Below are 21,260 nucleotides of genomic sequence, written 5' to 3' on the forward strand. Positions count from 1 at the left end.
ATTCTCAATTAAATTAACAAAGCTCCTCAGGCAGACTTGTACTTACAAAAGTAAGGTTCCAGTCCCAACCTCCTTTCTTAGGGTTCTGGGTTGTGTTTTTCCTGCAGGATGTGTTGTCCCTCCTTCCAATGCAGTCTTGTGTCATGGTTTGGTCCATCTACAAGGACCTTTGGGACAGCTCTGCAGGTCCCCTGGGATCCTCCTTCTGGCGTGGGCTTTATGAACTCAGACGATACCCAAATTCCCCTTTAATTTTTAAAGGGAGAACGTTCTCCATGATGCATGTTGGAACAGGGATTGGAAGGAGCTGGCATGGGTTTGAATGTGCAGCAAAGGTGTCTGTGTTGTGTGATTGTGCTAATGATGGGAGGTCTCTTTAATAAAAACAGCTTTTCTGATACCTGTGGACTTTGTCTCCCCTGCCCAGAAATAAATATACAGAGAAAAAACAGTCTCTGAGATGCCATTGCAATAGGCATCGGTAAGGACAGATTGTTGCAAGCCTAGATTTGTTCTTACATTGTATTCTAACGTGTAAATACTTTCCTTCCTGCTTTGCAAGCCCTACTGAGCAACCGATGCTTGAAGTCTGTCCTTCCCATACACTGAACACCTTTGCTGTCCCAACGTGCCAGACGAGCATCCTGGGGAGATGCTGACACGGCACCCAAGGCCAGGCAGTGTCTGAGCTGAAGGGCCTGTGCTGGGGCTGGCAGATGGCTCTGAACTGTTGGAAACTGCCTGTCCTGCTTGCTCTACCTCCCTGGAGGCCTGGAGCAAGGTATCTGTTACATGTGCAGCTCTGTCTGCCTGCTTGGGTGGTGGGATTTGTTGTCTATACTCCTTTCTAAATCCATCCGAAGATGAGATATACGTGTGTGGAACCAGATACGCAGGCAAAACATCTCGGGGTTTGGAGGTAGGGAGAGAGGGAGAAAAGAAGACAGAGCAGTCTCTTCCCAGCGTGGAGTTAAAACCTGTGGTTGTGTTGTGCTTGGCACAGTTTCTTCATTGTACTGAGCTGGGCAGTTGCTCTCCCCTTCTCCCCAGAGCTACAAGAAGTGTCCTATGGAGACGAGTAGATACCATTTCAGATGGAGTTTCTGAAGTAAAATGTGCCATTGTGTTCAGAGTTATTGTTTCTGGTTTCAATATTGAAGTTACTCATGGTTTCCAGGGGACAATATATCAAGCAGAGCTAACAGACTGTAGAGAAGATGCAGATTATGAAAACAGGGATTAAGTTTCATACATTTGGAGCTAAAGTCTCATCTCTCTCATAGCAGTGTAAGCAGGGGAGAGTCTTGCAGACTCACAGAACTCTACCAATTTAAGTAAGGGTGTGTTTTTGTCAGCGTTTAGTTAAAGCCATGGTCACTATTGTGCGAGCAACAGAAGACTCTCTAAGGATGTATTCTGTGGGTGCAAGTTCAATGGCCATCCAGTGTATAAATTGGGTTTTCGAACATTCCTGTGCCAGACTTTGCACTGGTTCAAACAAAATCATTTTGCAAAGATGGGATCTGGCTGGCTGAGTAGTCCCTGCCTAAAACACTGGTGAAATAAACCCTTACCTCTTTATGAAAGAGGAGTAAGCAAAGATAGAAGAGGGCCCTGCATGACAGATGTGATTCTCCAGCCCTTGACACCCCCATTACTTTTGGGGGCTGCCTGAACCCAGGAGGAGTCACATTGGCACACAAGGGGACCCTTAAATGAAGAACCCTCAAGATTTCATCCTAAATCCACCTTGTTGTGGAGCACATCAGGAGTTTTGTTCCCTGGAACAAAAACCAGGGTGTACATCATGCTGACAATGTGTGGTTTGCATTTTTGCTAACAGCAAGGGTTCAGTTAATAGCAGCACCCTGCTAATGACCTTGTGCTGCTTTTAGGATGCTCCCTCCAGCACCCTGCTTGCAGCTCTAGTGCAGTGTTTGACACTGCTGCCTGGTGTTTCCTAAGGACCAGAGGGTTTGAAGCCCTGCAACCTCCCATCAACCCATCCAGCCTTTGTGCTGGGCTGAGCTTCTTATGCTTGCTCAAATTCAGGACAGGATTTAGACACTTGCAGCCTTTGCACTGTGAAGCCTTTGCAGTGGCTCAGTAAGGTTAGTGCATGGATAAACCCTAAAATCTGTGTGGCTATGCTGTATTTCAATCATTGGCTTGAAATTTAAAGAAAGATGGAAGGTAAATATTTTTTAAAATTCCCAGGTGATGTAGGAAGTGGTGATTAATGGAAGTGGTCTTGCTGCTTTGCTCCCTTTCAGTGAAGCTCTTCGAGTTGCCGTTGTGTTTAAAACTGGAACCTCTGCTCTGACAGTGCTGTCAGATGCAGTTCTCTTGCTGTCTGAAGGCCAGAGCTTGGTCCCACTCACCTTGGTGTCCAAGGGCAATTGGCATTATTGCTGCAGTGTCTGTCACTGGAGCATGTTGGGCTCTTGATGCTTATGTGCAGTCTGAAGGAACATGGAAACCCTGTGGGTTTTGTACAGATAAAAAGCTGCAGAATGTAAGACAGGATGCTCTTCTGTTGATGTTAGCTCTTATTCCCAGCCAGGATTTTTACTGTGACCTGCAGCGAGCCTTTTAGGACATGCCCAGGTTGTGCAGCCTGAGCACCTGGGCTGGATCAGGATGTGCCAGCTGTGGGAAAAAAAATGGCAAAATGCTTGTACCCCATCACAAAATTATGAGCCTTTCTCGGAGGCTAAACGACCTGATGGGGCATGGCATCAGCATGGCTCTGACACCTCTCTGCGTGACCCTGCGGCACCACATAACTGCAGCATTCATCTCTCTGTGCCTGCCTAAAACAGGCATTGTGGTATGGCCTTACTTCCCAGGGATGCTGTTGGGACAAATCCACTGTAGATACCAGAGCAACAGGGGACATGTAATCACCATGGGCACATGGAGAAGTATGAAATAGCCTTTGTCCAAGCATCTTCCAGTGTGGTTAAGTTGGATGAAGCCAGTCTAATTTAGCACTGGGGAAAGAAAATGCTTCTGGCAGGAGACTTCAATAGCTGCTCTGTGAAAGGACAGTGTGGGCTTTCTGAGAAGCTCTTCAGAGATGCACCAAGTGCCTCTGTCATCCCAGACCAGCACCTCAGAATGTTTTGCCAGTCTGTGTTAGCCACAAGCGCTGGGCTCGTTCTGCGAAGCCTTTAGAGAAAGCTGCATTTCTCTATGAAAAGTACCAAATGTCTCGGCTGGGAAACAGCATTCCCTGTTTTGATGGATTGTTTTGGGGAAAGACCCCCAGTCTCTGCTCCCTACTTCTTCTCCCCTGGCTGTTTTAGTTGGATACTGAGAGGTTTGTAAGATTTCCAAGATTTCTGGTGGAAATTTTTAGACCTGAGAAAGGCATTTTCCCTTAGGGGATTACACCATGCTGTAAATGTCTGTTCTCTTTATTTTATACACATTTTCCTGCTTTTGTTTGACTTTCTCACGGATTGCACTATATTTAATTCAGAACATATCCTATAATGCTATAATTGTCAGGCATGTCAGCCAGTTATACGGATGATTTTTACTGTAATTTTTTTCCCCTTCAAAATAAAAGGAAAGCAGTTGCTGCTGCTTCTCAGGGATTGAGTTATTGCACTTCTCTTGAACGCTGTGGCATCATGTAACGTCAGAAGAGAGCCAATATCAGTGGCTAACTGATGTAATTATTCCTGTTGCATTGTGGAACTCGTTACTGCTTTAGGAAGTGATGGAGTTGCACCTCCTTCTGCTGTGGAAGATGTCAGTTATACATGTGAGTGACTAACAGATGGGCTATACTGTTCCATGTCCTCACCAAAAGAGCTTCAAGTCTTTTGCAAACTTTTGCTAGTTGATGTTATGCTCAGGAATAGCTCGGCTCTGACCAATTTTGAAGGGGTGGGAGTTAGGCAGACCTCCTGCTGTCTTGTGTCTGTGAGAGAGAATTGGTTTGTTGTTCCTTTGAGAGGGTGAAACAGAGGAGGAATAAAAAGAAGCTCAGTGTGACCCCTATTCTAAAGGCAATTCTCTAACATCTGTATCCTGAGGAGGGATCTGCCCCAAGAGCAGCAGGTTCAATCCCTGTCGTGCCTGTCCTTCTGTCATTGATCTCAGCAGGTGTGGTCCTGAACTGGAGTAAATCAGGTCCTTCCACTCACATCATGGATGTTCCTCTGATTAACCTTAGCAGAAAACCTATCCTGAAATCAAACCACTGAAGAAGTGATCTTCTCTAGACCAGTATATAGAAGGTGAATCTGTGGAGATGGGCTCTCATATTCCCCACTCTCTTGCTTGTTTTCACCTGCTGATATTTAAGTGTTGATACATTACTTAATAACATGAGATCCATTTTCTGAAAAATGGCTTAAGTGAAAGACCCCCTTGAATGCTCTGGTTAACCAGGGGAATATGCTACAGATGGGCAAACCACAAATGAGAGGACATGCAGATCTGAAACCCTCTGATAATACTACTTCTGTTTCTTTCTATCCTGCTGGGTTCAGATGAGTACAGTTCCTCTGAATTCAGTCTCTGACTCCTGCTCTGAGGCATAAGGCTCAGAGCCTTTGATGCAGAGCAGGATCTCTTTTTAAATCTCATGCTGCCTACCTGAGATCTGTCTCACATTTTACAGGTGTAAAAGCAGATACAGGACCAGAGATTTATCCATGGTAAAGGGAAAACTCTGGCAGATGACAGAATTCAAATCAATTCTGACCATCCTTTTCTTGCAGATCACATTATAATTCAAAATATAGCTGATGATGCTGTAACCATCACTCTTGTCAGTGAGCAGCACAGCTGGTTTTCAGCTTCAAAATGAAAGGAAATTGCTGCAGCTCCTCAGGGTTTTAATTAATAACTCCTATTCTGGTATCTTACTTTCCCCTTCTCATTTAAACTTTCCTTATCTGCCTTAGGGACTTTCAACCTTCTCTGATTTGCAGATGCCCTTAACTCCTCCTTCCCCATCTCCTGTTGGCTGTAGCTCTTTCTTCCAGCTTAGGACTCTGAGCTCAGATCAACCTTGTGAGAAGGGATCATGGAGAGCTGAGGTCACCATGTGCCTGATGCCTGACTGACCACATGTACTTTACTTTTCAAGTCTAGCAGTGGCTAAATTAAAGTTATTGTCAGATTGCCTCATTTTTCATGAAAAATACATTTTCTGATAAGTACTTGGAAAAAGAGAAGCTAATATGGAATTCAGTATAGGAAGGGTTGTAGTCTTGGGAACACTTGAGTGACCAAGAGTAAGGTGGCAAACTCACTGGATTTTTGGGGGCCACTTTTTAAAAAAACCTGCTGCTCTTCGTCTCTTGGTTTGATTTTCATTTGCTGTTTCTCTGGGACACGGGAAAGGTGGTAGTGAGACCTCATTTCCCTCTGCAGAAGGTCAGAGTCCATCATTTTGCAGTGGTGGATGTTGTTTTGCTGGCCAAAGTAAGTGGTTTGGATGAAAGTCGTGCTGAGGGACCTCGTGTGTTAAAATAAATCTCTCGTGATTGCAGTGCTGGCCTCCTGTGGAGCTTTGATTTTATCTGTGCACGTGACAAACCTACATCTACTTGAAAAGGAACCAGAAAGGTATCCACACTGTTAAGAGATTATGTGAGTGTCCTCATTTGCTCATTTTAAGAGCTGCTGAGAAGTTCACTCTTCTGACTGTAGAGTTAAAAGTGCTGCAAGGAAGGAAGGGGAGGAACTAACAGCGCAGTAGGAACCCAGCTAGAGTCTGTGGTGTAAGGCATACGTGGAGGTCAGGTAACTGTCTCAGTGGATTAATTGCAGGGATTTGGAACTGGCTACAAACTTCCAAAACCTCAAGACCAAATGAGTACAAAAGTTCCTGCTGACAAATGACACAGGGTCAAGCCATTGAACAGTTTATATGTTCATGTCCCCTACCACTGGTTCGTTTGTAGCGGAGTAAAAGCTTCTCCTGCTAAAGGGAAGTCACCCTTAGTCTCAGATGTTGTTAAGTCCTCGTATCTACAACATATAGAAATGTTGTTTTATGGAAATTTAACCAAGGTAAGTAAATTTTAATAAGTAAATAATTATCAAGGAGATGCTTGGCTTCTCATCCTCGGAGATGCTGCTCATAGCATCCCAAAGGGTGATTGTTGCTCTTTGTTAAGATTTTTAACCAGGTGTTATCATTATAAGGCAGACAGGGCCTTGTCTGTAATTCCCTTGATTTTTAGTGGGATTAAGTGCACTGATCATTTGCTGTCCACTGTAAGAAAGTCTTAATCTGGGCCACAAGGTTTATAGCAGGTCTTCTAAATGAGTTTAGTTCAGTAGCAAGAAGGAAGCTGCTTGGAGCAGAAGACAGGACTTAGGTAGGAAAGCTGTTGGCAAACCCGGAGAAGATCAGAGAGATAAAGTCTGGAGAGGTGATTTTCATGATGAGTTATTTGTGGATGGCATCTGTTGTGCCAGAAGCAGGAGTGGGATGTGTTTGTTCAGCCTGACTCCAGACATGCTGGCTGAATGTATGGGAAACTCACTTCCCAGTTTCCATATTCCCTCCCTGTTTCCAAACGGATCCTCCACCCTGTGATAGAGGGACATGGTAACAGGTTTCTTTCCTGCTCCTCACACCAGTCATGCAATTGGAGGCTTCTCCATGGTGGGGTTCTCGTATTAACACTTGTAAGCAGATGAACTGGGCTCCTTCAGGTTTGCCAAAATGCATTTTCTTGCCTGTCCAAAGCCAGGTACAGCCCTAATTCAGTCATTTGGGACTCTGCATCCAGTTTCTGTTTTCCTTCATGCTGGGATGGTTTTACTCCAGCTGACAGAATTACTTTCTCATTCAGCAAACTTTGTCCCTAAGTTAATCATCATATAGCGAAGATGAGAGCAACAACTTGTGGAAACTGCCCCTGTCTAAGCAGAATAACCTAGGGCATAAAGTGAAGGGTTTTTTTCATCAATCATATGTGTATTTGCAATAATAACTTTCCTTTAATGGAAAAACATTTGTCATAGGCAAAAGAGTTCTTGACTTTCAGATGCTCTGCAGACATCTGATTAAGTGAACTGAAAATCTGTTTATTGGTCTTTGTCTGATAATCATCAGAACTGGTCTGAGTGGGCATTGGCACAGGACACCCCATCACCTCTGGAGATTTGGGATATTTCATTCAGGTCCATTGATCTATTTTTTGGGTTTTTTTTCCTGAATCCATCTCTTCCTCGTCTTTCACTTTTAATCCTTCCTTGTGAGTGGGAAGATACAGAATTATTTTCTAGGATTTTAGCTCTAACTTTCACTGGCTTTGAATGCCAGAACCGAGTGCAGGGAAGTGCTGAGGAAGGCTCTGTGCTTCTGATGCGTTTCGTTTGGCTGTAACATCCTGAAGGGTTTCCAGCGTGGCAGAATTGAGAGGCAGCCACTGCATTCCTGTCCCTGTGGCAGGTTCTCCGTGCTGTTCATACTCATCTGTATGGACGTTGCCATACCAGGAGTGGCTTTTGAGGCATTAATGAGGACAGTTGGGCATAGAGGCAAGGGCATTATTGCTGGGCTAGTGTTACATCCTTGCTCAGGTCCTATTAGGTCTGTTGTGTTTCCCACGTTATCCCAGAGACTGAGCCAGCAGTTTCCTCCTGAACCTCCTGTGCAGCTGCCCATCAACAGCCTGTCTCCCCGTGCAACACAAATTCCAGGCCCAGCTCATTGGTCCAGGGACCAATCTACAAGCCAGCAGCAAGTGGTCTGTGGTCAGAGAGTTGGAGAGGGACTGTCAGGACTGTCATGCTGATCCACGGATGTCCAACCTCACCCTTCTCCATGAGCGCCCAGCCTTGAGTGGTCTTTTAAAGGAGCAGCAACTTTATGCCTCACCTTCACTTTGCACAAACATGTGCATGTTTCCCACTGGAATATTGCCTCATATATTGAGGAAGATGAGAAATCTTCCATGTTTCCTGGGGACTTTTCATTGGGACATGCTGTGTCCCCATGAATTGTGTTGATGGCCTCCTTAGTGCCTCTATCTCCCCCAGCTCCTTGCCATCCAGACCCTCCCAACGGAGGTGAGACCTGGGGTGGAAAGTGTAGTCTAGGAAAGTTTAGCCAAACTCTTCCAGCTGCAGTTTATTGTATCTATTTTGCTGATATCCACCCTTTAGATAAATAGCACTCAGTTATACATGTTGTGAGTCTCTTGATGTGGTTAAAAAGGTTTGTATTAGCCAAGCTAATCTAACTCCAAGAATAACCCTGGGAATTTGACTGTATCGGTTCCAGCTTGAATCAGTCACCCTGTAGTAAAGTGAGAATTGCCTTCCTGGCTAAAAGTGTAGCAACAGTGAAACTTCAAGTCAGTTGGTGGGGATTCCCTCCCCCTCCTTTTTTTTTTCCCCTCCTTTGAACAAAACTCCTGCCCATGCCTGACCTCAGACACCCAGAGCTCTACCTACAAGAAAACAAAATTTCCCATTTTCAATAAAAAACATGTCTCTGTAGGCAGAAAAGTGAGCTAGCTAGCAATCCGCAAAGCTATGGTCTATTTATTTACCAGGCTGACTCCCTGATGGGGAAACATGTGGGATCTTTTAACTACTTCTCCCGCACAGATGTTTCTTCTACTCCCGAGTTTCCTCTTGATCTTTGGTTTGCTGTGCCATATGGTGAAAACGCTGGAGATGTTCTGTGCAAGAGGAAAAGGATTCCGTGTGCTTAAAACAAAACCAGTAAAAAATAATAATAATAAAAAGAATAAATTCTGGCTGCTTTTTCCCCAAGTTAGCAAAAAAATATTTTTAAAAGGAAATCTGTCGAGCTAGCAGAACCGCTGTTAACTCACACATCCTCACTGTTGGACATAGAGCGCTGATGAGATGAAATGCTGGTTGATGAGCATCCCTCTCCCCCCACAGCTTTTGCTGCCACTTTGGGTATTTTCTCTTGACCTATAGATCCAGTTCAGGTGAGGAGATAGGGGTTCTGCAAGGGCAAGTAAGATGACTGCTTGCTTTTCTTTCCTTGCCTTCCTCAGAGGCCACAGGGGGTGCAGACTGGGAGTTGAAAGACATCTCTCCTGGCGTGTTGGGAAGGAGCCCCGGGGCTGGCAGGAGCTTTGGAGTTACCCCTGTCCAAGGGAGCTGGGGCTTCTGTGTAGGGAGGGGACACAGAGCATTGCATCATACATCTGACATGTGGGGGAAGTGAAATAGAATGTTAAGATTTGGGTACTTATCTTGGTAACACCATATGCTAAATGAGAGCAAAAGATTGCAGAGGGTGAATGGGGGGTGCAGTTTTCAGGGCTGGAATTGGTGTCTTTTGGGCAGGTCCGTGAAGGTGCCACTGGAGCAGGTGCATCAGGTGCATCTTTCCTTGCAGTCTGAGGTTGTGCTTGGCCTTTCAGCTGGTCTTCAGCCTCAGTGGCACTGTTCCATCCAGTCCTATCACCCAAAAAGATATTGTAGGGCTCATTTGTGAATGTCAGATCAGTATGCAACTTTCCTAGGCTTGTTTGCATAGGAGGTCACTTATGGCCAGCTGTCTGCTCCAGCATGCCCACTGGGTAATAGCCATCAATAGCCCTTTGAGCTCCTCCTGTTAAAAGCTGGTTACAGCTCTGCAGTAAAACAGCATCCTGAGCCTGGACAGCTCTTAGGGGTGCATTAGAAACAGGTGCTTGTGGTGCACTGGGTTTGGAAGGTGGTAGGGCAAGATCTTAGCTGATGTGGGTGAAATTCTGGCTCAGGTGCTCTGTAACCGCGTGCTGAAGGGTGCTTGTCGTGGGCTGAGAGCGCACTCACCTCAAGCTGTGCTTTCTGGCCATTCATGGGGCTGCTGTTCTCTGGGATGCTCTGCTCTCTGAGTCCTCCCTCCCTGCTGTCTGTTCTCTGTTGCTGTCCTCCATGTAGGGGCTGCAGTGGAAGATATTCCCCAAAACTCCATCTCTGTCTCCCTGGGAGAACAGGAGTGCTCTTTCATACTGGACCGAGGCAGTGGGCAGTGTCTTGCCAGAAAGACAGAGCAGGTGTTTTATGAAATACACTTTAATCTGGTTGCTTGAACAGCATTTTTAGCCAGGCGGATGGTCAGGTAAAACCTGTGTCTCCACCAGCACAGGCAGTCGGTGGACAGAGATGAGGCGTATGTTTTGTAACAAAGAATGGGAGCCTAATTTTAGAACAGCAGCAAGGCCAGGCTCAGATGTCAGCCTGGGCCCTGTCCCAGCTCCTCTGTGCTGCCAGAAACTTGCCCTCCCTTTCTTGGAGTGAACTGTTTCATACCTTTTTATGTATAGGCTCCCCTGCAAAAAGGCAGAGTAATTCCCGCAGTTGCTTTTGTTTTAAACCACACACAAACTATGAGTTCTCCTCGTCCCTATGCAGCCAGTCCGTGTTTTCCCCCTAAGATGTTTGTTGTGCTTCCTTTGCAGATGCAGCTTCTGGACAAGTTCCCTATTGAAGGAGGCCAGAAAGACCCCAAGCAAAGAATCATTCCTTTTCTTCCAGGTAATGCTGTGGGGAAAGCCCTAAATAAGTTCAGTGAGAGAGCAGTTGGAGACTGCAGTTCCCCAGCTACTGTCTCCAGTGCTTTTTGTGACCATTCTTATAAATGCCTTTTCCCTGGGAGCTCATACATCCAGTCTTGTGATACCAGACCTCCACCTCTTCCTAAAATAACTGGCATGGTGTTTAGGGTTCCCAGGGGATCTTACATCAGCTGTTCAGATTCAGGTTGGCTCGTGCCCTGCCCCACAAAGGGATTTGATGTCTTCTGAGGGACTGTCTGTGGGGTGCAAACAGGCAGTCCAAGCGTGGGCCACCAACTGGGAGGCCACTGGAGACCAGAGCCAGAGTCTTTGTCATTTCTGGAGTCTGTGGCTCTGCAGACACTGTTACTGTGTAACAAGGAATGAATACGTAGAGTGCCACTGGGATATAAGGGAAGCTGAAGGAAGGTTAAATGCAAATAGGGATTTCTGCAGTGCTGAACCAAAAAGATATTTACTTATCTTTTTGGCCTGAGCCACTGTCCCTTTGACAGCTTTCGGAGAGGGCCTGGACGTGATGGATATCCTGTCCTAAGGATAACAGCACACACTTCTACACAGCTTCTTCCAGCAGTGGCTGCAGGGATAGCATGGGGAGAGGAGCCAGACCGCAGCGTGCTCTTGGAAGTGCACGCTCTGGCCAGCTCTCCATTGTCTGACTGCACGATTCTGGCTGTTGGCTAAAAGTTTGGCTTGCTGCACTGCCTGCCAGGATAAATGGAGTATTTTCAGCCTGTTTAAAGGTCTATTCTGTCTTTAGCTATAAAAAAGCTCTTCCCTTAAGGTCTGTTAAGAGAAGCTGGGATAAAAGGGCTCAGCCCTCTCCAGGAGCGTGCTGCGGTCCCCAATGCTGTTTGCAGGCAAAGCAGCTGCTCCAGACGTGTGGTGAGCACAGCTCCAGGACTAGCAGGAAAGCAGGGACTTGGAAACCAGCAGCACAAATACATGACAGAAGCATCGTAGCTGCAGTAAGGCAGAACAGCCTCCTGGCAGCCTCCATCGACCTCGTGGAAGGCAGTCCCAGGATTGGGGTTTGCTCTCTGCAGTGTTCTGTGCTGCATTCAGACCCTCTGCAAACAGGGGCAGGGGGTGTTGCCCTCCATTTCCAACCTGGGTTGAGGAGAGTAGTCCAAGAATAGGCTCTCTTTCCAGCTGTGTCGCCAACAAACTCACAGACATTTTCAAACCTCTGTGTGATAAGAATGGATAGTGCTGGCCTGCCTTTCTTGCTGGAAAGCATTTTGAGATCTTTGAAAGCACAGTACAGGAGTGCAGATGGCTTCATGCAAAGTGCTGTAGGAAAATCTCTGTCTGCAGGTAGCAGTTGTTCCTCCTGTATTGACTGCCAGTGGCCCATTTGTTATATCCTAGAAAAATGCTGGCTGGCTGCTCCTCAGTCTTTGTGTAGAGCTTAGTGATCAGTGTCCTCATATATGTGTGTGATATTTGGGGAGGGTGAGATAAACCCCATATGCCCATTACAACACTTTCTATGCTTCCCACCCTCCAGGAACATGAGGGAGATGGTACTGCCACATGTCCTTCAGGGGAAGAGTTATATCTGGAAAACATTTGGGTTGACTTAGTGTCCCAAAGAGAGAAGCTGCCAGAACAGAATAGACCTCAGCTGTGTTTAATTTAAAATTTCTGTGATATATGTTCTACTTTTGATATCGAATCTCTGCCTCTTTCTTGTTGAACTGCAGAGCAGCCCTTGTTGCTTTCCCCGGGAACAAGGTGACTCAGCTAAATGTCAAACAATGTCAAACTCCGTTAAATAAACTGGCTGCCATAATTAGAACACGCATGGCATTTCTGCAGCTGGAGACGTGGGTTACGGAAATGAATACCTGCCCATAAACTCCCTTAATTAAAAAACGCCAGGGCAGATGGTTGTACTTAAATCCTACTTTATGAAGATGTTATGGTCTTGCTTGCTGATTGTGGGCCTGATTCAGCCAAGCTGGAGTGACTCTGCACACTGGGTTCTCAGTGCCAGGGGTTTGCCCGGTTTAGGAAGCTGACATAGGGCATCCTGTGACTCCTGCTTGTCAGCAATGCCTTGGTGCTCTCCTGAAAAAGCAGCTAGTGTCTGACTGTGTTGGAAACCTTTTATCTGTAAAACCAGGGAAAGTGTAATAGAGTTCAGAGCCTTGCCACCCATACTGGGTTCAACAGCAGGGAAGTACAGACTTTTTTTTCCTCTAGACACCTTTATCTTGTTTTTATCAATTTCTTTCTTCATATATATTTACCCCTACTTCCCTCTTACACAAGTAAGGACTCTACAGCTTTCACTCCCATGAAGAGGTGCAAGGAAATGATAAGCAGTGCCAGGTAGTCCTGTAAAAGATGTCCTGTGGACAATTTTGTAGTTTTGTTTCACTTTTTGAGACTCACTTCCATGCCTTCAATTTTTATGTGATTTTTTTTTTTAGCCATACTGAGAGGGCAAAACTGATATTTTCGTCTCCTTTCCTCATTTTATCTTCTGCCCATGAGTTTTTCCTTTCTTCTCTCTGATTTCCCTTTTTACTGTTGGAAAAGTCTGCATCAGGGGAGGGTGGGCAGAGGAAAACCACAGAAAAACCCCTGTTTGTGGCATGGCCATAGAGGATTTTGATAGCTTGTGGTATGAATTTTTTTTTTTTTTTATTTTAAGGAGATTGTGTAAGAGTTAAAATAAAATTTGCTGGAAAAAAACCCCTTTCTCTGTCATCTCTCCTGCTGCATATCTGAAAAGCAATCTTGGGATTGTGGATGTGAAGTTTTGCTTCCTCCTTGCCAGATAGTTTTATATCTGCATATGCAGAGAGAAAGTGTTATGGATTTGGATTCCCTAATTCACAGATCTTGAGGTAATTAATAAAGGAATTTCATCTGGAAAGAGAAGACTTGGTCTACTGAGCTTCTGGAGAGCACAGTGACAATTCAAGGGGCAGAGACAGGGCAGTACAACTCTGAGATTAAGAGTTTTGCAGTAGTTGACCCAAGACTCCAAGGCTTGCATTGTTTTTCATTTCTCTTGGCACTAAGTGGGAGAGCCATCTGGAGGCAGAGCTGAAGTTGGAGGGATGTCAGCTTTTCTTGCTCCACCGTGTCTTCCAAAGCGCAGCCCAGGGGAAAACGCACTGCATGGCCTGAAATCATCATGTCATGCTGGGCTGCAGACCCCTGCCTTGGAGAGAGGCTTGGGCTTGCCATGTCACGGAGGGCTGGGCACTGATGATGGCAACCCCTTGCACTTCCCATCCAGATTCCAGCTTGATTCCTGCCTGGACTTCAAAGCAATTTTGACTCCCACTGGAAGAACGGGAATTTTTTGCGTAGGATGTACAGGAAGGAGAAAATCCTTACTGGGTGCTCGCTCTGCAGTTTCCCTGCTGCCTGGAGAGGGAGACATCTTGCTCGAGGATACTGCTTTGTGTGCCTGGTTTTCCTTACCCTTGGGAAGCTGAGTCCTATCCAGGGGGACCAGAGTGCTTGGTGCAGGCTACCCTACCAACCTGGTCAGGCAGCTGCAGGAGCAACATCCCAGCCTGGCTCCACTCCCTGCCTCCAGTGCTTGGGAGTCTCTGCCACAGAGGCACCTTCTCTATTCCTTGCTTTCCCACTCAGATTTTCCTCCTCCCTTGATTAGGGCAAGGAAAGAGGAAACCATCTGTTTTGGGGCATATGCTGCCAGCAGAGCTTGGTGGCTGCATGCCAGGGCATTGGAAGGGATACCAGCATGGTGGATGTCATCCAACCACTGCCTGGCCCCGCTGTGCCCCAATGACCTGCTTTCCGACCTGCTTTCCCCCTGAGAAGAGAAACACTTTGGCACCATCTTAGAGGGGTCTCTGGGACGTTCTCTATCCTTGGCCCTGAGGCAACAGGAGCACGCAGTATGCCTGCTGAGGTGTTTTAAGGACAGGCAGCAAATACAGGGCAGCAGAGATCCCTGCAGGTAGTGCGAGTTCAGCCCTGTTTTGTGCTCCAGAGCTGCTCCTGCCAGCAGCAGTGGGTGGGAGTGGGGTGAGCTGATCCCTGCTGGGAGAGCTTTGCCTGACTGCTTAATCCCTGGGCAAGGCTCCCGGTTTCCCAGAGAAGCCCCAGTCTCTCCCAGCCTGAAGTTTGCTGGGGGCTGTTCCTGCAGCAAAGCGGGAGCTGGGGGAGTGAGCGCCAGCCGAGCCCGGTGCCCTGTGTGAGTCAGGAGGGCTGCGGGAAGGGAGAGGTTCAGTCAGAGAGGGCGCGGGCAGCCAACCCAGCACCGCCCAGATACCTGGGGCAGGTGAGGGGTGCCGGCAGGCGGGAGCCTCCCCATTTTGCACAATGCAGGAGGATGGGGAATAACCTCTCGCCAATGCCAGCTGGGACTTTCTTCGCCTCTTGTTTCTGCTGCTCGTGGGCTGCAGTGGGGAAGGAGATCTGCCGATGAACTGCATCCCAGGTGCTTATATCTGCTTTTTGGTTTTGGTTTGGTGTGCTGGGTTGGTTTTTCTTTTCCCCTCCCCTTTCCCATGCTGTGTTTTGGGCAAGAGGAAGCTGAGGAAAAAGGCTTCGGTAGGTTTGCAACAGCAGGATTTTGTCCATGGTGATGAGAGCATGGTTTTTTCCCTCCCAGTTGTGTATATTCCAACTTTGCTCCTATTGTTTTGCTCTGAGCTGGAGGGGAAACTGTTTTGTTCAGAGATCGTGTGCTGAAGCAGAGATAATGGGTTGATCCTAACACAGCCAGCACTCCAGTGACCTTCAGGTCCACCCATTCATGTTCCACCTGTGTAAATTGAAACCGGGATCACCAAAATTAGGATGTGGACGTGTGTCATTTTGTCAAAGGTGTGCTGCATTTCAGCAGGGGTCAGTGCATGGAAAACATTTTTGACATTTATTCTGCCCACCCTGGGAGAAAGGAGGACAGTGACTCTAAGGTGCACAGTGGCTGAGGAGGACCCTAGAAATTTCAGAGGCATTCTTATATCAGGCAGTGTTCTCCCTTGGAGAGGTGGTTGCTAGTAGGGCATTTAAAAGGAAATGCATTCCCTGTCCTAATTCTTATCTGGATTTTATGTGCAAATTTCAGATTTATTTTTAATCTTTGATTATTCTATGCTGCATCACTCTGAGTCAGAGAGCAACAAGTAAATGATTTTAACTTTTCTTTGGAGTCATTTTGAGTTCCTGACTTATACAGAAATGACAAGTATTTTAGCAGTTCAGAACCACTCAAAAAGTAGCTTAAAGATTAAAAAAAGCCCAGGAGAGATCAGATAAAATTCTCTTTATCAAGTCACATCTTCCTTTTTAGATTAAAATATGAATTCAGGTCTTTGAAACCGTGTGTTCCTTTAACAGGCAGGGGTAGCCTTGCAGGTATCATAGGCACACTTGCACACACAGAGCAGAGTCTCAGATTTCTGGTTTGCTGAGCCTTACCTGTGTAACACTATTAACTGAGATATTCTGGTATACTTTCCTTGAATATGAGGCATCAAACTCTCGGATAGAGAAGGAGGGGCTCTGCCTGCATCCCCTTCCACCCACGTGCAGTAAGGCAGCATCACAGTCCCCTGTCCCCATCTCAGAGGAGCTGCTGGGGGGTGGAGAGGTGACCCATGGCACTGCAGCATGAAATCCTGGGGGCTTGAACAGCTACAGAAAAATTTTCAGGAGTAATGCAATATAATTTCATTTTAATCCACATATTTTAGGTTTTGCTGCCTGTTCTCTGAAAGGGGAGCGTGCTTCCAGGTTTAATACAAACTTAGATGTGAGCCTGGGTAGTGTGTCAGCAAGACAGCTAACAGGTCCTTGGCTTTTTTCCACTCCATCTTGCTTAGGACTTGGGTGATGCCAAGCTTCTGGTGAGCTGCTCTTCAGCAGCTCCTATTGTTTGAGTTAGAGGTTTCTATTGTTTCTGTCTATTTTCTGCCTTGCTAGGAGAGCTATTGTGGAAAATTCATCTCCTGTCTCTCACAAGAGGAGAATGGATTTCCTGTCGGCTCCAGGGCTTGAAGGGAAAGCAGGGGCTGCCGGGAGGAAGTGGCTGTTCCTCAGCCAGGCAGCGGGAGGATTGATGATTTTGAGAGGAACAGGCGTATTCTTTTCTTTAGGCTCCATGGAGATATTTTTAGGGTTTAAGTCTTCTCTGGTTAAAAGGCAAGTCGTCAAGTATGAGGTCATAGGATGCCCTTAGGCTGCTTCCTATTGAAGAAGCTTTGGAAAAGGCACAGCTTTCAGAGCTGCCTGCTGAGGAGGGGCCTGTAATGAGCCCCATGTAAAGGGTTGCAGGGGGCTTCTGGCTCTGCATGCTGAGCCTGTTTCACAGGCATCCTTAGGCCTTCTGGAGGTCTGTGGGCATAAACAGGGTATGAGCCAAGGTCCTGATTCCATTACAAAAGGAAGAGAAAGAGAAAAAAAAAAAAAAACAATGCTGGCATCTGCACAAGTACCTGGATTTCTTCTCTCTCTTTCAGCCTCTTCTGAGTCCTTTCTCAGCATACAGATCCAAAATCCACCAGCTGGCAGCTGTATTGGGGAGCTGGAATAAGAAAAGCCTACAGAATATTTTTCTGGGGCTTGTAGCCACTCCTCTCACACAGGTTAAGAACTGGTATTTTGCTCAACCAGAAACCACCTCTGGGCAGAAATCAGCATATGCAGATCATGATGTGCCTCTCGTTAGACCATTTGAGTCTTCTGATAAGAATTTTGTAATGATCAAGCCACAGTTTCAAGGGAAAACAAAGAATGGAAAGGGATTTTGGTTTGGGTTTGCTTGAATCAAGCTAATTTTTTTTTTTTTTCATTGTTGGATGTTAGACTAAAAGGTCAGGACAGGTTTTCAGTGCAGTCTAGCTGCTTGGACTCCTTGGGGAAATACATAGACATTTTTACTCAGAAATTAGTTGGATTTTGACTCTTGTTTTTAAAGGCAATAAATGAATGTGATTATAGACTTGAAAAGCAGTTTGAGCTGCATTGGGCTCGTCCTTTCCTCAGGCAGCCATTCCAGATGAGTGTGCCCTCTACTACTGTAATTACTTTTTAAAAATAACTCTCCAAGTCTGTAATCTAAAGTGGGTGGTATGTAGCAAGTCTGAGAGCATTCAGCATTCAACCCACAGGACTGGGGAGAGGGTTTGCTTGTCTTCATCTCTGTTTTGAAATCTGACTTTTTCCCACAATTCATTAACAAATGGCCCATACAATGAAAGTGCTTTTTAACCCGGGAGTCAGGCTTGCCAGGGACTCAGATGGCTTTGCAGCCCCACAGGCTCTAGATATTCCCTCTGGATATTACTTATCTGCCTGATCTTGTCTTTGTTGTATTTGAATCTAAGCTGCCTGGGCAATTGAGAAGAGAAGAGCTCGGCTGAGATCCACAGCTAAGTAAAAGTTGGACCTCTGTACAAATCTGTTTTCAGCCCACTTTGCCTTTTGGCTGGGCCAGCTGATTTATTTATATGCTCACATGCTTAAAATAGGTTGTGATTATTTTTTCCCTGTGCATTGGAAACAGTGAACCTGGGAATTTGCTGCTTGATGGCAAGTGATTTGTCCTAGTTTTCTCTATCTATTAAGTTTCTCAGGGGCTGATGTTCTTTAGTGTGGTGTTTTTGCAGACCTCCCTGCTCCACAATACAGCTTTTTTCAGGCTCTCATGAACACGTTTGTCGTTACTCATAAGGGGATCTTTATATTCAGTAGCAGAGTGAGGGGATACTGCAGGCAGGAATTTGCCAAACTAAATCTATTTTCACTATAATGAAATAACCCATGGCAGTGTCTACTCCCCTGTGGGGAGTATAGTCCCATTTAATGGGAAAGCTGATGTAGAGAGAGGGAAATAACGCAGGAATTAGAAAGAGGAAACCAAGGGTCGGTAGATGAGGAAAGGAAAGTAAGTCCTAGAAGGGGGAAATCCAACTCTCTTGAGCTTCTCTCATTCAGAGAGGTGCTAATACAGGCCCCAGGCTTTTACTCAGGATTGAGGTAATTAATGTTTGCCCTCAAATTTCCGTGGGTCTGAAGTTAAGCACTTTCACCGTGTCGTTTTCTATCAGGGTTTTGCCACCTCTAAATAAAGAGCAGAAAATTACATCCCTTCTGCTTTTACATCCTAAGCATTGGCAAGTTCAAAGTTGCAGGCTCCTTCTTATAGTCAGGGCTCTGAACATCAGAGGGCTGACCTAGAATAAGCAAAACATTTGCAATCTGGTTTGCGCTTGATGGGCTTTTATTGGAGGTGTTACACTGGTGGGCAGACGTTTTTTTCACTGAGTTCACTGTTAGATGTGATTGCCACCAAATTCTTCTAGCTCTTCTCACCAAATGCAGGATAGGTTTGTGCACTCTGAGGCAGGGAGTAAAATCATCAGGCTGGAGTACAGGCTAAAGGCATTTGTGCCTATTCCCACTGGGCAGTGTCGTCACCGCCGGTCTATTTAAATGATTAGATGCAGAGAGCAGAAGGGAAAATATTCCTGTCTTAATCCCACCTCCTACAAAACACAGCAAACGCAGATTTGTGTGTTTAGCAGATTTCCTCTTGGGAAGAGAAGTCTCCTATAGATAATAATCCTTTTAGCAACATCTCCAGTGAACGAAGCTTTGTCTGAAGAACAAAGAAAAAGTCGCAAGCTTGAAATATGCCTGAATTTCCTGAGTGCACTCGCCGCTGTGTGCAGGCAGGAAGCTGTGTTAGTCTGGTTTGGATGTTTGCTCTGAAGTGGCATAAACAGAGTGTCAGGTCTCCTGGGATCCTTATCTGACCCATGGTCCGGGGAATAGGGGTTTCTCTGAGCTGCAGCTGTGGGAAGGACTGCCATAGTCATGCAGCACTGTGGCCATGTCCCTGACTGTCCCATCTCCCCTCTGGCCATATCCTCTGAAGATTCTGGGTGCATGCAAGAGGCAGCAGCAGAGATGAATGGTGCAGCCACAGTAGACCCAGCACACGTGAGTGTTAAGCTGCCAGCCAGCAGGGAACTCATTTCCTGCACAATTATGGAAACAGCTGATCTGTGACATTTTAAGAAGGGGAGAAAATACAGGGCAGGGGAAGGAAGGCCCCGGCTATGTAAATATTTACTTTTGCACAATGCCTCAGCCATCCCCTTCTCCCAGGGTCTGGGAGAAGAAGGGGTTGCTTGCTGCTGGCTCTGGCACGTGGTGACAGTGGATGGGAGAACCACCAGTGGACTGCCCACAGCTGGAAGGAGTACACTGTCCACCAAGTGAAGGCCTCTCTGATGGAGTGTGATACTGACCTGCTTGACCCACTTGCTTCCTGCTGCATCACACAGCCAGTGATGTGCTGCTGGGCCACCAAGAGCTTGCTTGAACCACCTGCCTCCTTTCCCACTTCTTGGTCTTGCTCTAACAAAGCCAAGCTAATGAGGTACCCCTGCTCCTTCCCAGAGAGCAGCCATAGAAAGGGTGTTGAGAAAATTAAGGCATGAAGCTTTCCAGGGTAGTGCTGCTGCAGGCAGTTGAGGTGTCCAGGATCTGAGGATTGCAGCATCTTGTGTGATGCCATCACCATGTCAGATGCCCCCCACCAGCCAGGTCTGGAGCACACGAGAACTATACTGCGAGTCCTCACCAGACCTGACTGAAGAAGACCCCTGAACACAAGTCAAAAAAAAAAAAGACCCTCAGAGATAGGAAAAGGCTTTTATTTTGGTCATGGCATTGTTCGGCCTGATATAATACTGGTTTTCAATTTCTTTCCCTCACCATAGACAAAAATGTTATTTTTTCTCACCCCTGTCCAAGAGAGGGTGAATCAACTCTCTGTGGTCTTTAAATGCTGCTCAGTTGTCCTTTCTTTACCTCCCCTCGGCTGTGGTGGTGGGTGCAGTGCCACGGAGATGCCATGTACGTTTGACATGGTCTGTGACCACCAGGGCAGCTCTGAGGTCCCTCCCAGGTGTACCCAGTGGATGGAGGGAAGGCTGTGGTGCCTGAGGTCCAGTTAGTCTGTGTTTGCAGGCAGGATTGCGCTGTGTAAGCTGTGTTTCTGCAGTAGGGCGGCCCATGACGGTTGTGTCTACAAGGCATGACAAGTACGTGAGGAAATCCAGTGGGTCCCAGTAATAGTAACACCAGTGCACTGGTGGGTCTCAGTGTAGTCTGTTCTCCCAGTACTGTCTATGCACCCAGAAGAGTTGGAATCGGGGGGATTCAAAGATTTGTTTCGTGCAGGTTCTTGATGTGGTAACGGAGGTAGCTCTGGCCTGTTCCCCTCCACCTCTTTCATCAAGGAAATACTGGCTAAGCTCACTCCCCAGAACATGCACCGTCACTCAGGGAATAAGCACAAGGGATTTGTGTTGTGGGTTAATTCTGCTGCTGGAAATCAAACCCCATTCGTGGTCAGATGACATCTTTCTTGGAAAGGGACCAAGGTTAAGAAGACAAGGAAGGCAGGTTAGTTAAAATATGTCAAAGTCTCCTGGGTGTAAGTAAAGACTATAAATAAAAGCCTTTTAACTTGGAAAAGAACTTTAGAGTGATATGATCAGGCTCAATTTAGTCCAAATATTGCTTTATGCCATTAAGCTGTTATCGAGTTTTGGTTCAACTGCAATAGTTTTATGGCTTCAGTGCAGTGGGAACAGTTGCAGCCTTTATGCAACTAAAGCATTTCGCCCGAAAGGTTTGCAGGGAAGACTGCTGTATTGTGCAGGAAGCTGGGAGTGAAACTGCCTGGAAACGAATAGCTGGGAAGTTGACCTCTAAATC

The 21,260-nt window shown here is 46.4% G+C and overlaps 1 protein-coding gene across 2 annotated transcripts in view; it reads left to right on the top strand.

The window, feature by feature from the left end:
• Positions 1-21,260, top strand: part of SH3PXD2A (SH3 and PX domains 2A) — a 251,152-nt gene that overhangs the window by 64,513 nt on the left and 165,379 nt on the right. For both annotated transcript variants that reach the window (XM_027898005.1, XM_027898006.1), the window contains exon 3: positions 10,413-10,488. In XM_027898005.1, the coding sequence (XP_027753806.1) occupies positions 10,413-10,488 (76 nt within the window). The remainder of the gene's footprint in view (positions 1-10,412; positions 10,489-21,260) is intronic.

Source organism: Empidonax traillii, unplaced genomic scaffold (genome assembly GCF_003031625.1).
Source record: "Empidonax traillii isolate 1590-97213 ecotype Southwest subspecies unplaced genomic scaffold, ASM303162v1 scaffold574:size890810, whole genome shotgun sequence".
Taxonomy (NCBI): Eukaryota; Metazoa; Chordata; class Aves; order Passeriformes; family Tyrannidae; genus Empidonax; species Empidonax traillii.